The 15,998-nt window shown below is 45.0% G+C and overlaps 2 protein-coding genes across 7 annotated transcripts in view; one reads left to right on the top strand and one right to left on the bottom strand.

The window, feature by feature from the left end:
- Positions 1-4,418, top strand: part of cicb (capicua transcriptional repressor b) — a 45,161-nt gene extending 40,743 nt beyond the window's left edge. For 3 of the 4 annotated variants that reach the window (XM_085177649.1, XM_085177650.1, XM_085177651.1), the window contains exons 17-23: positions 972-1,430; positions 1,538-1,887; positions 2,009-2,166; positions 2,255-2,415; positions 2,615-2,749; positions 3,659-3,802; positions 3,907-4,418. In XM_085177649.1, the coding sequence (XP_085033775.1) occupies positions 972-1,430; positions 1,538-1,887; positions 2,009-2,166; positions 2,255-2,415; positions 2,615-2,749; positions 3,659-3,802; positions 3,907-4,196 (1,697 nt within the window). In that variant the 3' untranslated portion in view covers positions 4,197-4,418. The remainder of the gene's footprint in view (positions 1-971; positions 1,431-1,537; positions 1,888-2,008; positions 2,167-2,254; positions 2,416-2,614; positions 2,750-3,658; positions 3,803-3,906) is intronic. The other variant, XM_085177652.1, reaches the window with a different exon arrangement.
- Positions 4,419-4,792: 374 nt separating this feature from the next.
- On the bottom strand, positions 4,793-15,643 carry znf526 (zinc finger protein 526). 3 transcript variants are annotated; one of them, XM_085177656.1, is made up of 8 exons: positions 15,429-15,643; positions 14,617-14,977; positions 14,325-14,494; positions 13,036-13,131; positions 12,178-12,950; positions 9,833-9,968; positions 8,134-9,738; positions 4,793-7,983 (listed from the first exon to the last, which is right to left on the bottom strand). In XM_085177656.1, exons 2-8 carry the CDS (start codon positions 14,924-14,926, stop codon positions 7,804-7,806), a joined length of 3,270 nt encoding a protein of 1,089 aa, XP_085033782.1. In that variant the 5' UTR covers positions 14,927-14,977; positions 15,429-15,643; the 3' UTR covers positions 4,793-7,803. The 3 variants fall into 3 exon arrangements, with proteins under 3 accessions (XP_085033782.1, XP_085033780.1, XP_085033781.1); XM_085177654.1 differs by having other exon boundaries at positions 14,617-14,983; XM_085177655.1 differs by lacking the exon at positions 15,429-15,643 and adding an exon at positions 15,094-15,396 and having other exon boundaries at positions 14,617-14,983.
- Positions 15,644-15,998: the final 355 nt, after the last annotated feature.

Consider the following 15,998-nt stretch of genomic DNA (forward strand, 5'->3'; position numbering starts at 1 on the left):
TTTCCTGTTAAGCTTGACCTCTTCACCACTTATATATGCATATATAGTAAAAATAAGCCTCTGCATAATTTAATATTGTATACTTCCATTTCATACTCGGTTGGTTAAACAACACGTGTATATTATTTGCTTCCCGGTGTCTCTTTTCAGTAGTAACCTTCATCTGCATTAAAACTTTTTCTAGCATTTATTTAGTGCATGGCACTGTGGGAGAGTGGATTCCATCGACTCCATTGAACCGGTGATTTTTCACTTGTTAGGCCAATTGATAAATCACTACTTTATAGAGCCATTGCCAAAATTAAGTCTGATCTTTTAAACTATTTTTTTATTAACTTGTTAAAAAAAAAAACGCAACAAACCACAAGAGTCTATAAATAAAGTAATCATTTTCATTTAGGTTAAATGGCCTTTGAATTAAAACACAAATTTTATAATTTAGTCCAAAACAAATATGCATTAAGTAATTTCAGTCATCCATAAATGAAGTGTGTCAGTGTTAATTATGTGTAAATAACCTCATCAGTTACACCCTCAGCCTTGCAGAGCAGCAGAGAAATATACATTAACTTATGAGTAGTTTTGAGTAAAGTAAGAATTAATGCTGTTAAACCTGGACTAATCCAGTTTGTACATTTTATTTATTCTCATATGACATGAAGGGGATACATGAACAAAAAGTACTGTTAGCAGTGTTAGCTTGTATTTTTTTCCTTTAATATTCACATTTCTATTTTGCTTAAATACATAAACAAACACATCTCAGTAAAATCTTGGTTCAGTGAGTCCAGGTGGAAATAAAACAAGGACAAATCTGGATTGACAGTTGTCAATAAAGACTGTAATTTGTCAGATTATTGAGAGAAGAGAAGGAATAGGTATTCATCGTGTTGAAAATGTCGCAGATCATCATAGCGATGTGGAAAATTATGAGTTTTGTTCCCTCTTGGTTTCCTGTCTCCTTCATCCAGGTCAACCACCACTCCTGGCCACAGCTCAGTCTCCACAGCCCTCCACCTCAGCCCCTGCTTCAGGCTCCGGGGGCCAGATAGTAACTGCCATCTACCCTCCTTCACCTAGCGTCACCATGGCAACAGGGGTGGTCTCCATGGCAGCAGTACCCCCCAGCGTGGTCTACTCTGTCTCCAGCCCATCGAGCGCTTCTCCCCACATCCTGCCCAAACACACAGCAACCCCCTCCATCATCACGCACCCACATCCGGACAGACAGACTGACAGGCACCTGCCTCCGGACAGACCTGCGGATCGACAAACTGACAGGCAGACGGAGAGGCAGGCAGAACTGCTGACACATTCGGAAAGACAGCTTGAGAGGCAGACGCAGCCCTCCAGCAGCTCAGCGGCGCCTCCCAGTGGCTCTGCTGGGTCCATAAGGCCCTGCAGTCCTTCGCTTCAGATCCAAACACCCGGTACAACTGCACCCACTGTTTTTTAACCTGCCACTAAAGTTCATTGCTTGAATGAGTGAGCGAATACTTTCATTCATAAGTATTTTTATTTCTTTTCTTTTTTACAGGAAGCACACCAGGCACACCCAAACTCACCCTGCTTCCAGTCAGGGTCCCACAGAAAGTGAAGGCAACAGTGGCCACCATTCCCGTAGGCAGCTATGAAGGAGGAGGCCGAGGGAAGGAGAGAGAGCGTGACAAAGACAAGGAGCGAGAGCGGGAGAGAGAGAGAGAGCGAGAAAAGGAGAGGGAAAGGGAAGCTGCAGCCAACAGTCATTTTGCCTTTGATCCTGAACCGCCGGGGCAGACAGCGTCTCCATCAGCACATCCCACAGAGGAGCCAGCATCCTCACTGGAGGGCTCCAGTGCTGGAGACTCCTCTGACTCAAGAAACAGGGAAAGCACAACCGCCAAAGAGGTGAGGGAGCATCACATTCTGGCTTTTACTTCAAACACTACCAGAATAAAGTACTGAGCCGCAGTGCACGTGTAGTGCCTCTGTGTTCTTGAATAAAACGCCTGTATTGAATTTCCTGCAGGCTGGGTGGAAGGAGTCCCTCCCCTCCTCTCCTCTCCCTCCTCCATCAGCCACAGAGCCTGCCCTGCCACCTCCACAGACTGACAAAGAATGTCCCACACCCAAAAAGGTCAAAGCCCGCCCACCACCTCTGAAGAAGACCTTTGACTCTGTTGACAAGTGAGTTAATGCCTCTGTAAACCTCTGTGTTTGAATTATTGATGGACGGTGTATATATACTGTGTATTCTGTCTTTGTGTGTGTGTTGGACTGGAAGGGTGTTGTCAGAGGTGTACTTTGAGGAACGATTTGCCGAGCTGCCAGAGTTTCGGCCCGAGGAGGTTTTGCCGTCACCGACTCTGCAGAGCCTGGCCACCTCACCTCGTGCCATTCTGGGGAGCTATCGCCGCAAGAGGAAGAACTCAACAGGTCACACAAAGCACTTTGGGATACTTTGAGGCTGGTGTCTGTAGAACAGTTTCTTTGGCTTCCTGCTGATAATTACTGGACTTCAATAGTGCATTATAATTTTTACTTTGACATCCAACCTGTTGAAAATAATGCTCATTTTATTTATATCTCTCATTGTGTTTGCTTGGATTTAAATTTGTCTCCCTTCTGCTTCTAGATTTGGACTCGGCTACAGACGAGCAAATCTCCCCAAAGAGGAAGAGTCGGCGGCGTTCCAGCTGCAGCTCCGAGCCCAGCACACCTAAAAGCGCCGCTAAATGCGAGGGGGACATCTTCACCTTTGACAGAGCAGGTAGAGCACACAGAACAGCAAGGACAAGATGCAATATTCACATATACTTAAAGTGGACCTGTCACTTCCAGCTTTGCATGATTCACAGTTCAGAATTAGTGCAGCCTCTGACTAAAACAAGCTGATTTAGCTCCTCCCACTTAAGCCAGTTTTCTCCTCATTGGCTGCCTGTCACACACAGAAGATCAGAGCAGGTAGGGCTCCTGTGATCACAGGCAGAAATTAGATCTCTGTTCTCAGTAACATCATAAAGACAGGAAATTAGAAAGACTGTCTATACCTATGGCCTTTATAGCAGTACAATCTCTACAGTTTGATTATACCGTTGTCCTCCTTGGTGATAGCTAGTAGCTAACACCATCGTTACTGGGGTGAACAGGAAGTAGGTTAAAGTAAAGAATCGTTGTTCACATTCTGTAATGCATTCAAAAAATTAAATTTAAAAATCAATTAAACTCTTATCAGGATCATAAAAAATAATCTATTTTAATGCATTAATGGGGAAATTAGCTAAAAATCAATGGTAGGCTATTGCTGATCACACTGAATATTATCCCTAATTTTTTACACGCTAACCTCATTATTTTAAACTTGGCTCTGTTTTTAATATGAACATGCACAGTTAAGCATGATACTGTAGGTCTCCTTTAATGTTAATAGTTCATAGTGAGCTGTGATGCCTGTCATGATGTAGAAATGTAACGAGGGGGTTAAGGATCAATGAAGAGCTTGTTTTTAGGTGGGGATTTTTATCTTTTGTGTATTGATGACCTCCTTTTTAAATTCATTTAATTCGTTATTATTTAATTCGTTATTTTAATCAAGTGAGTAAGCTTCCTTTTTTTTGTCACTGTGATGTTAAAATTAGTTCAAATTCCTCTCAGGGATCTAATGGTTTATAATCTCCAGCTTCTTTCCCAGCACCAGATGGAGAAGACATCTTGACTGAACTGGAGTTTGATAAGGTGCCGTACACTTCCCTGCGCCGAACGCTGGACCAGAGGAGAGCACTGGTCATGCAACTGTTCCAGGAGCAGGGCTTCTTCCCGTCAGGTAAGACGCACCCACCAACCTCTCTCTCTCACACACACAGTCACAGATTTCTGGTTCTTCATTCTGGTTGTAGACTTCCTGGTGATTTCATCTTTTGTCTACAGCTCAGGCCACTGCAGCCTTCCAGACTAGATACTCAGATATATTCCCCACCAAGGTGTGTCTGCAGCTGAAGATCAGGGAGGTGCGGCAGAAGATCATGCAGACAGCTGCTCCTTCTGACATCTCTATTTTAGGCGGCTCAGACTCAGCCGGCTCCATCGCTGGACCTTCTGGGTCTCAGTCAGGGGAAGGATCTTTGAGAGCGGGTGGAGACCCACAGGATGAAGACATGGAACATGGGACAGAAGCGAGCCCGGAGGATCCTCGTGATTCACATGATTCTTCTAGATGAGGGGAGCTGGCGAGTTCAATTGACCCAACCAGTGTCTGTGTACTTTTCCACCACCTCCCCCTACGCACTTTTCCTTATCAATAGTCTCCACTCTGCTCTTGCCAGATCACGATTTCTTCCCATCATCGGCATTCGAATTCTGAGAGTGAGAGACATTTGTATGCAATGTCGGGACCTATTTTTTTTAATAATCTGTGACCATTGTACCAAAAAATAAACAAATTTTTTTTTAAAAAGAACATCTTAAAAACCAGTGGCACAAAAACCACCACACATACACCCTGGTGAATTCTCACACTTGAATTAGCACTCTGTATTAACCCACCTTGGAGAAAGCTCCCATTGATGCCAGTAAACGAAGGACCATTGTGTACAGCTGCACTCATTTGCCTTGAAGAAGAAAGTCTTCCCGTTTTGGAGGGAGAAACACGCTCAACCCTTTCTGAGACGGTGAAAAGCGGGCGGTTTTAAGAGAAGACGTTGTAGGGTTTGATATTTGTTTTGTTTTTAATAGTTTTAGAGGAGTAAAAGCAGTTCAGTACCTGCTCGAGGAACAAACCTGTACCTAGTGACTAACTGTTGTGAGCTCGTCTTTGTTTTTCTGCTGACATTCGGGGGCTGGGCCCTCAACAGCCAGAATTGATTTGAATTTGACAAGTTGTTGCAGTGGACCTGGAAAAGATCTTGTGGGGGGGGGGGGTCCACTCATATGTAGACCTTCAGGAGAGGCGTACTGGGAGTGACTGAAAAACTGACTGAAATTTAAGTGGACTTCTGGCAGTGCCATCATTCCTGCAGTTACCTGACTGGCCTCGTCCTCCCTCCTCGCGACTGACCCTAGCACATGCCAGCGGGTAGGGACGAGCATTCCTGTGCCTCTCATTCGCTAGCCATTGAAGGAAGGAATGTCAGAGTCATCAGGCACATCCAGGCTCTTACTCGTAGGACCTCGATCCTCTGTTGCCAAGCAGTTTTATTACAGTTTTGTTTGTTTTTTTAAGTAATTTGATTTGTATTTAACATTGTCATATTCACTTTGTTGTTGTACTATTCCTATGGTTACTATTATTATTATTATTATTATTATTATTATTACTACTACTCATATCATTGCAGTGAATCCCTGTCCTTAGTTCTTTTTATCATTGCGGGCAGATGTTTCCTTTATTTCTGCCAGATGTTTTTTTCCTTTCTTTCTGTTTTTTTTTGTTTTTATATACTTTTGGAGGCAGGTGAGAGATGCTGCTCCACACCTGTACAGTTCCTCCGTTGTAGTCTTCCCTTGGCTGGCGTCTCACCTCAGCAAGGACCTGCGGTGCAGTTAATCTTTTTTTCTTTTATTGTTCGTTTTAACAGAGACAGACCTGACGTGGACCTTTATATTCATTCAGCAGTAATAAGCCGTATGGTTTTTAGACAACCCACACCCACCCCTCCAGCAATGCCTCTCTGTCCCTCAATAAGTTTGACTCTATAGCCTCAACGTACATCTCCTTCCTCCACCCCTTTCCTCCCCTCCTTCCTCCCTTTGTCACTTTATTGCTCTTTCTAGACCTCCCTTTTTTAGGCCGGGCGGAGAGAAACCCGGGGGAAGTGACGGGAGGGTGACAAATCAAAGAGCGCTGGGTGGATATAATACTGGTTGTGTCTTTGTGCAAGACTTGGTTGTGTTGTAAATAATTACTGTAGAGTCAGTAGACTCGTTATATTATTGATAAGGAAAACTGTCATTGAACATAAGTTGACTTTTAAGGCACCATTACTGAAGGTAAAACACATGAAATGGGAAAAAAAGCAACTATAATAAATATGGCTATTAATGTTTTTGTGTTTTACTCCTTGTTTTGCTGTTCCAGTATGCAGGAGAGGAATTTATATAAATTAAGTTTGTATCTGTATCTTTCAGTATGCAAATAAAAATAGGTGTTCAATTAAAGTGATTTTATTGCTGGCATTGTGAAAAGTGGGGTTTTCCTTAAGGAGAAATGCCACAGAGTGGTTTTATGAACGATAGATCAGAGGCAGATTAAAGGAAAACCTCAAAGGCGCAAACCTTTTTTTCAGCAGGGTTTAAGACTGGGTGTAAACTGGGAACCAAACATGGTGAGGTGCTGGATGACCTTATACCTTTAGCAGGACAACAGTGCTGCTTAGGACGGAGCTTCAAAGTCTCTGAACTCCACAGGAGGGATGGAGCGCCAGATTTGCAACATATATTCCCTCATTTGTTGTTTTTATCGTGGAAGTGTTCAAATCAGTCATCTTTAAGGTTTTCCTGCACAGAGTAAGGATTCAGTCGAGGTGGTTTGAACTTCTAACTCACTATGTGATGATATTCATTTTCCAAGTGGGAGAAGGCCCTGAGCTAGATCCAGGACATGCTGGTGAGTTTTTAAGTGCTGTCAAACTCTCTGAGCACCAAGCTTCTCCTTCATACCTTTCCTTGACCTTATTTGTCATCGAGATTGAGCTGGAGGAGGTGGCTGGGGAGAGGGAGGTGTAGGTATCCCTAATTAGACTGCTCCTGCTGTGACAGGACCTGGATAACCATCAGAAGATGAATGAATGAATGGATGGAGAGAAAACAAAATGTTGCAGCCAGAGCCACAGGAAAACCAGCAGAGTTGTAATAAAGTAAATGTTTTTAAACCTGTTTATTTGAGAATATTCCACTTTTTTGTCAGATTGCTGTTGAACACAACTCATGCAAAGTCACCTCAGCCTGTTTCATTGCAGGTTATTATGAACAACTTCAGAGACTCAAAACATGCCAGTGAAAAACCCAAATCAGAGCCACGAGATCCCCTCACTGTAGGGTAACAGGTTTCAGATTTTTCCTTTAACATGTCACCTGGCTCTCCACGCTCTTATTTGTTCTTAAATTTCTCCCACCAACGATGTGAGAAGAGCGAGCGAGGTAAAGGTGATGGGGATTTCCCTAAAATATGATGTGTGCCACAATGGCATCGTAAACTTTTGTTATGACCCAACTACTGTACTTATGATGTACTTTATATTTTAGGGGTACTTTTAATCGCACATTTGATCATCTTAAAAATAAATAACGGACTGGCTGTTTGAAGAGACCACCTCCCATCGTGGTTTGTAAATTCCATTTCCCTTGTTCTGGGTCACAGGCAGGAGGACGGAGAAGAGGAGTCGCAGATTAGAAAAATGGGGAATGTGATGAACACTTATGATCTTAAAAAAAAAAAAAAAAAGATTTATTAACAAGCCGACCAAACATTTAAACAGAGGAAAACAAAATCACATCCAAATGATGAAATATACCATTAATAATACAAATATGATCTGTGGCACAACCAGTAGTCCTTATTCATCACCAACAGCAAATCCTTTATTTCAGTGAACATCATTTCATTAGATTTTAGTGCCGAGCCATCTCAGAGGTCACTAAAAGAGGGGAGGAGGCGTATTTTGGTCTGTTTGCCAAAACTATTTCATTTCTTGTTTAAGCACTCTTATCTAGTCGTTCATTAGCTGGTTTCTGTACTCAAGTCTCCTCCTCACAGTAGTCGATTAGTCTTTAAGTCACAATTAGCACTCGCAGTGAAAGCTTTTAAAGGTAAACTTATTTTTTGGTGATTCAGAGGAGCTGCAGTCCGTCCACGGTGACCGTGTCCATGGCGACCGTGTCCATGGCGAGTCCGTTCTCCAAAGCTGTGTGATAGATCTCCAGGGCCTGCTCCAGGGGCAGCACTGCTCCCTCGCTGGTCTCAATGATGGCGATCGTCTCCCCAAATTCATTACACATGATGGTTGGTGCCTGCGAGGAGGGAAATTTGAAATATCAATATAGACTGACCTCAACATCTGAACCTTTACCTGTGTTAAAAAGCATAAAAACAGGCCTCCTCTAAACCAGATTAAAATGTAAGATTAAAACCGATTAAAAAGGGGGGAAATCATCTCTTACCTGCTGTAGATCAGAGGACTGGATCTGGATGACCTGAGGCTGCCCGTTGGATACTTCCACGGCCGAAGCGTCCACCACGGCCACGGCGGAACTGGCCTCCAGGGCGGCTTGAGCAGCGGCCTCCTCGTCCAGCCTCTGCTGCCTCACGTGGGTCTTTTTGTGGTTCCTCAGGTTAGAGAAGGTCTTGAAGGCTTTGCCACACAGGGGGCACACGTGCGGCCGCTCGCCTGTGTGCGTTCGACGGTGCTCTGCCAGGTGCATGCTCTGGATGAAACCCTTTCCGCAGATCTCGCAGCGGAACGGCCTTTCACCCGAATGCGTGCGCAGGTGTTCTCGCAGGTGCGTGTTCTGACGGAAGCGCTTTCCGCACACTTGGCAGGGGAACGGACGTTCACCTGTGTGGACTCGCTGGTGAAGTGCCACTCCGGAGGACGACACAAACAGTTTGCCACAGAGGGGACACTGGTGAGCTTTGGGCCTCTTCCCCGGGGTGCACCGTGGCCTCCCAGGCCCCAATGTGAAGTGGCTCAGCCTGTGAAGTCGTAGATTGGCGGGAGAATTGAGCTTCTTCCCACAAACGTTGCAATCCAGGCTCCCTCTCACATGGCTGGCTGAATCCCCGGACTCGGACGTTGAGGTGGAGGGCTCCGAGGTGAGATCTTTCCCTGCATCTGCTTGGCTGCCATTCTCTTTTCCCTCCTCTGACTCTTTAGCTGCCTGGACCAGCCCGGGGTGCTCCTGCAGGCAGTGGCTTTCTCGCTGCCTATTGGTCAGGAAGCCAGCCTCACAGTGAAAACAGGGAAAAGGCGCTGGAGATCCTGGATGCTGTGTGAAGCGATGTGCTGCCAACTTAGTGGGCCAGCGGAAAGTGGCGGGACAGTCTGGGCAGCTCAGCGTGGCTGCGCTCGAGTGAAGCAGGCTGTGCTGACGGAGGTTAGACGACTGCGAGAAGGAGCGGTGGCAGACGTCGCAGCGGTACGGCCGCACGCCCGAGTGGATGAGATTGTGCCTCGTCAGGTTGGCAAGAGATGAGAAGGTTTTGCCACAGTCCGAGCACTGGAAGGGCCTCTCGCCGGTATGCGTGCGTATGTGGTTTCGCACGTGGATCTGCTTCTTAAAAGACTTTCCACACATGCCGCACACAAAGCTGCGCTCGGGAACGTGGGATTTGCGTCGGTGTTGTACGAGCTGCAGTTGCGAGGTGAATGTTTTAGGGCACGAACGACAGGAAAAGGACCCCTTTTCCGATGGTGTAGCCGAGGCAACATCTGCTTCATCCGTGGGGCTACAGGACGCCGCCACACCTGCGTCACCCCCGGCAGCAGGCTCTGAAGCGGAGCCATCTTTCACCTGCTGCACATCATCAAGTTTTTCTTCACATGGCTCAGACACCTCCATGCTGTTTTCCCCCACCTTCTTCTCATCTTCACGTCTTTCTGCTTTGCTCTGAGGGCTTTGTCTAGTATCTCCCAATTTTACCGTGTCTTCCTCGGTGAGAGGAGCCAGCAGGTCTATTTTTGCCTCATCATTGGGGAAATACTTCTTCATTCTTGCTCTTTGTAGGATGGCAAGAGCAGAGGCAGACGCTCGTCTCGGAGCCGAGACCTAGAGAAGACAACAGGCATGCATCAGATTGAAAAGTTGTTTTAACTTGGAAGTTTGTGGAGACAATAGGCAGGTGGTGTGCTGATTTTACTACCGCAGGAACAGGGATGGATGCTCCAGATGTGTCATGGTTGAGGTGGATTCGACGGTGGTAGAGATACTTGGTCATGTTAGTGAAGGTTTTATTGCAGAAATTACACTTATGAAGGGGGTCTGCAGTGTGGGACTTCCTACAAGAAATCAGGAGAAGGAGATAGAAATAACTAGATCTTAAAAAGTGTCTGGTCTCTTTCCAGAAATCAGGAAAAAAAACAAATAAATACACAAACCTTTGTGTTAGTTCCATGTAGGAACCATTTCCTTTCTACTATTTGCTTCTATCAACTAAAGAAATGAAGAGCGAGCTGAAGAAGACATCACTAACGCTTAGATCCTGTCACCAGCGTGAGGCTCTAGTCACAAGGTCATGAATGCTGTCTTTGTATAGACACAAAGTACTTCTACACAAAGCTCACAGTTTTTTAAAGAGCAGTTAACTAATAAATGATCATCTTCAGAGAAATGGTTTATTCAAAGTGTTTTAGTCAGGGTTCCAAATTCATCTCAGTACAGAAACAATGTTACTGAAGGTTACAAATGATCATCTTGACAGTGGACTCATCTCTGAGCTTGTCCTGCTAGACCTAAGTGCAGTGTTCGATACTGTTGACCATAATATTTTATTACAGAGATTAGATCGTGCTGATAAGATTTCAATTTGTTCATGTAAATTGGCAGTCCTCCTCAACAACTGAGATTAATTATGGAGTTCCAGAGGGTTCAGTGCTAGGTCCAATTTTATTAACATACATCCTTCCCTTGGGCAGTACTATTAGAAGGCATAGATAGCCTGCTTTAACTTATTTTTCATGGATAGATAAACTGCAGGAATGTCTCAAAGACGTAAAGACCTGGCTGACGTCTAATCTCCTGCTTCTAAATTCAGATAAAACTGAGGTTATCATACTCGGCCCTAAAAATCTTAGACAATTGTGTCTAACCAACTGTATACTCTGGATGGCCTTCTCTTGGCCCCCAATCACACTGAAGAATGTTGCATTTATTCTTGACCAAATATGCAGCACTGCTTTCTTCCATTTGAAAAGCCTTCAGTTAATTCAAAATGCTGCAGTGAGAGTACCGACAGGGACTAGAAAGACAGAACATATTTCTCCCCTACTGGCTTCTCTTCATTGGCTTCCTGTTAAATCCAGAATTGAATTTAAAGTCTTGCTCCTCACATACAAGGTCTTAAATAATCAGGCCCCGTCTTATCTTAATGACCTTGTAGTACCATATCACCCCATTAGAGCACTTCGCTCTCGCACTGCAGCCTTACTTTTTGTTCCTGGAGTATTTAAAAGTAGAATGGGAGGCAGAGCCTTCAGTTTTCAGGCCCCTCTTCTGTGGAACCAGCTTCCAGTTTGGAGACAGACACTATCTCTACTTTTAAGATTAGGCTTAAAACTTTCCTTTTTGCTAAAGCATATAGTTAGGGCTGGATCAGGTGACCCAGAATCCTCCCTTTAGTTATGCTGCAATAGGCGTAGGCTGCTGGGGGATTCCCATGATGCACTGAGTATTTCTTCTTCAGTCACCTTTCTCACTTACTATGTATTAATAGACCTCTCTGCATTGAATTATACCTGTTATTAATCTCTGTCTCTCTTCCACAGCATGTGTTTTGTCCTGTCTTCCTTCTCTCACCCCAACCGGTCGCAGCAGATGGCCCCGCCCCTCCCTGAGCCCGTTTCTGCCGGAGGTTTCTTCCTGTTAAAAGGGAGTTTTTCCTTCCCACTGTCGCCAAAGTGCCTGCTCATAGGGGGTCATATGATTGTTGGGTTTTTCTCTGTATGTATTATTGTAGGGTCTACCTTACAATATAAAGCGCCATGAGGCGACTGTTGTTGTGATTTGGCGCTATATAAATAAATAAAACTGAACTGATAAAGTATATAGTTTGGCCTGGTTTAGGTAACCCTGAGTCCTCCCTTAGTTATGCTGCAGTTTATGATCCAGCAGCGGTAGTCAATCTGCAGTCTGGGAATGACCTGTATACCTGCAGTGAGCTCTATTGTCAGATGGAGGCAGTGTATAAAATATGTGGTACAACCAGCCTTTAGGTAACTGCTGCTGTGAACTGGTGCCATATAATTAAAACTGAGTTGAATTTAAAGTGCTCACAACCGGGTTTGTGAAATTTTTCATGGGTTGTGAGAAGACATGCGAGGTTAATCAGAAGCCATACATTTCCATTCTGTTCAAGAAAAAGGCAGAAAATTTCTGGGAAGTTCACCTCTCCATAATTCAGACTGACAAACAGCACTACAGGTCAGAGCCAAAACATTTGATTTTGGGGTGAAAGGTTTTTTGTCTGCCTTGGTGTTACTAAGCACTCACCTGTGCATGATCAGAGTCATCTCGGTGGTGTAGCCATTGCCACAGTCCACACAAAGATATCGGGCCACGCCTGAATGCGTGCGCATGTGCGTCTGCAGTGATGTGGCCTTCTTGAATACCTTCCCGCACTCCGGACATTCGTGTGTTCCCTGTTCATGCACGCGCTTGTGAGCGGCCAGCCGGTTGACTGAGGTGAAAGTTCGGTTACAGAGCTCACACTGTTGGGGTTTAGCCCACACAGCAGTTTTTTTCTCTGCTCCTCTGATGCGTATGTCATCCACCTTCTCGGTCATCTCCTCCCTCCATCGCACCTCCTCAATGCCACTCATGACCCCTGGCTCGCCGCTCTCTTTGTCCTGGCCCAGGAAGTGATCTCCCTGGTGTTGGAGGAAGTCCTCTGGTGTCTGGAAGAGAAGGGAGCACTCTGAGCATTCGTACGGGTGGATTACCACCACCTCTGTTGGCTGCTGCTGCTGGCTGTCAGGGTGGACACCTGGAGCCAGCCTTAACTCCAGTCTCTGGATGCCATTCTCCAGCTTTACTGAGGAGCTGTGGCCCACAGAGGGTAACAGAGCGGGCAGCTTGGAGCGCCGGCGACCAGGAGTGGTGGAGCTATCTGCCAGAGCTTGAGCTGTCAGGATCTGTAGGTGCATAGTGGCAGAACCTGGAGTCGGAGTTACAGGAGGCAGCAGAGAGGAGCGGGAGGGTGCAGCAGGTTTAGATGCAGAATGGTGTTTCCTCTGCTGTTGTTGCTGCTGCTGATGAGCGAGCACCTGCAAAACACACGGAAATGTTCAGAGAAAAAATTCAAAACAATTCCCACCCCTGTGTGTCGTCTCAGGGTTTAAATCAAAGTACCTGAGCCAAGATTTCTCCAGCCTGCTGCTCACTTAACACGTAGTTCTGCACGTTGTTGAGTGGAGTGACAGTGCCGTCCGGCTGTAACACGTACTCCTGTTGCAAGGCAACAAAAACATGAATTTCTGAATTAAAAGCATAAAATGCACCACAAAATAAGCAAAATTGACATTTTCTCCTTTCCTAAGTTCCTCTAATTATTAAATATTTTATATATTTTTGCAGATTGGATGTCCATGACATTAATCATGGATGTGAATGTCATGGTGGTTTCTGGCTTCTAATGATTTCTTTGAACTGTTCCGTTTCCAGGGTGGAATGACTTTAAAATCATATACATGTATGTTGTGCAAACTTAAATGTCGCTCATCAAGTCGCACTTCAACCAGATGTTTTTGGTTTTTCCATCATCGAGCGTCTGGCTGGATATTTGACCACTCTTCTTGGGAGAATTCATCTAAATTGGTTGGCTTCCTAGCACAGACCTGGCTTTTAAACTTAGTCAACAAATTTCCAATAGGGCTGAGGTCAGAGCTTTGGGAAAACCATTCCAGAAGTTAGCCTGCTTTATCAATTTAAAGCCAGTTTCGATGTGTGTTTGGGATCATTGTCCTGCATCCAAGTTTCAAAGTCTAGCTGTGAAGTCTAGGTGAAGTTAAAAGAATTTGGAGGTAGTCCTCCTCCTTCAATATTCCATCCCCTTTGTGCTATGTTCCAGTACCAGTGACAGCTAAACAACCCCAGAGCATGATGCTACCGCCACCACCATGCTTGACAGTTGGTGCAGTACTACTAGCTTTAAAAGCCTCACCATTACACCTCCAAACACACCCCGGCCAAACACTTCAACTTTTGTCTTGTATTTGTAATAAGTATTTGGCTTGTCCATGAGGGCATCTGCAAACTTCATGGTTCCTGGGTTATTCCTGAACATCCTGACCAAATTTATCTAATGATGGTGACAGTTTGGAAAATACCTCTAACTTATTTTACTATCTCAATCATCAGCACCAGAGTCTTTACCAGGATTGTCTGAAAGCCTGACAAAAGGAAATCCTGGCACAACCCGCCCCCTCCCCAAACAAACAAATAAACAAAAAAACATAACCCCAATAACCGATTCACATTACACCATCTGTGGGACCAGCCTGGAGGGGAACCACATTGGTTCTTTTGTTTAATTATACATATTTGAGACATTAACAAATGGAACTACACCTGCCATACTAATGAGTAGAACACCAATTAATATTTTAACACTGTGTCACAGTGCGCTTTGGCTCTCTTACTGTGGTCTCGGTGTTACTGTGTGTGCTGCTCCTGCTGTGGGTCCGCCGGTGCTCCAGCCAGGTCTCAGGTGAGTCAAACAGAGCCAGGCAGTCAAGACACTGGTACTGCACAGGTCCCGCCGCCTGGGCCTCTGATCCAGCTTCCACCGCCTCCATAACCTCACACAGCTCTATACAATGGTCATAAACAAAGGTGGTTAGTGATGTCTTAAAGTAGCCATGTAAGTGAAGCACCAATATCCTAACACTCCAGTTTTTCATACATGATCAAAAACACAAATAAATCTCATACCTTGTTGCTCCACCTCAATTCCAACCTCTCTCATGTGCATCTCCTGGTGCTGCAACAGCTCCTCTGGGTTCATGAGGAGGCTCCCACACTCCAGACACTGGTACTGCTGACTCTGGCCCACCTCTGGGACACCGTGGATGGTCATGGCCTCTGTTACCTCACCCTCCCCTTCTCCTTCTTGGCCCATGTGGATCTGCTGATGAACCAGCACATCCTCCAGGGTGTTGAAGAGCTGGTGACACTCGCTGCACATATACTGGTGCTCCACATACACTCCCTCCGCTTCCTCCTGTTGCTGCTGCTCTGCCATTATAGCAATGAGTTTGGGACAAGTGAGGCAGTAGCGAGTCCTACACTGAAACTTCACCTGTAGGAAACAAAATGTAAAACGAGAAAAGCCATAAACGTCTTATAATAGGGGATTTTCATTTTTACTTTTAATCTTTCGTGTAAACAAACAAACAGTAATACTCGTACACATATTAGGGAGAAAAGCCGGTATCAAACAAGGCAATTTTCAGTCGTCAACCAAAATCAGGGCCTCTGTCACAACACCAGGATCTTTTACGCTATATAAACTAACAAATCCCTGTCTGATATCCTCACAAATGTGATCCATATCAGTGTTTGCCGCGTGTGATGGCATATGGAGAGCTGTTGGCGGCGCTCCCTCCGATATTGCAGACCTGTTTCTCGGCACCGCGGTTTCCTGATGCCAGCTGCCCGCTTCGTCGGGCGGTCCGTCAGGCGGCGCTACCCACTTTTCCCCGAAGCTCTCCGGCTTCAACGGCCGGGCCCTTCTTCCCCCTTACCTCTCATTTACTCTCGTTGGACAATCCCTCGTGTAGTCATCACTCTTGGTCCACACGGCCTTTTGATAAAAATTTTTGTTAGGCTCTTCTCACCGTGGGTAATACTGAAATTAAAAAACTAATAAGCGTCCGCGGGAATTAACATTACAAAGCGTGTAATGAAACGTTTGCCCGCCGATCGCCTCCATTCTTGTGATACTTCGCCCCGCCCAATGCGGTAGCGTTAACATTTTAGACCCTGTGATTGGACAAGTTGATTGTCAATTACAAACTGCGATTGTTTCCCGGGGATTGTAGTTTTTTCAAAGTAGAAATACTTGTTTTTGTTTGGTTTTTGAGTACTTTCAACTTGTATTATTATTATTATTATTATCATTTTACTAAATCACTAAGTCTTGGTTTACTGGTTTATTTATGGTAACTATTTTTAAAAATATTACTCTTATTAAACACGTACACACGATTAGCTCCAGCTTCAAGAGCATAATTGATTCTGTTAATATAGATTTCACTATATGTCCGAACCCGATCTTAAACCCAGTTGCAATGTCTACACTTCTACTTTTGTGG

The sequence above is a fragment of the Neolamprologus multifasciatus genome, chromosome 11 (assembly GCF_963576455.1).
Source record: "Neolamprologus multifasciatus chromosome 11, fNeoMul1.2, whole genome shotgun sequence".
In the NCBI taxonomy this organism is placed as follows: Eukaryota; Metazoa; Chordata; class Actinopteri; order Cichliformes; family Cichlidae; genus Neolamprologus; species Neolamprologus multifasciatus.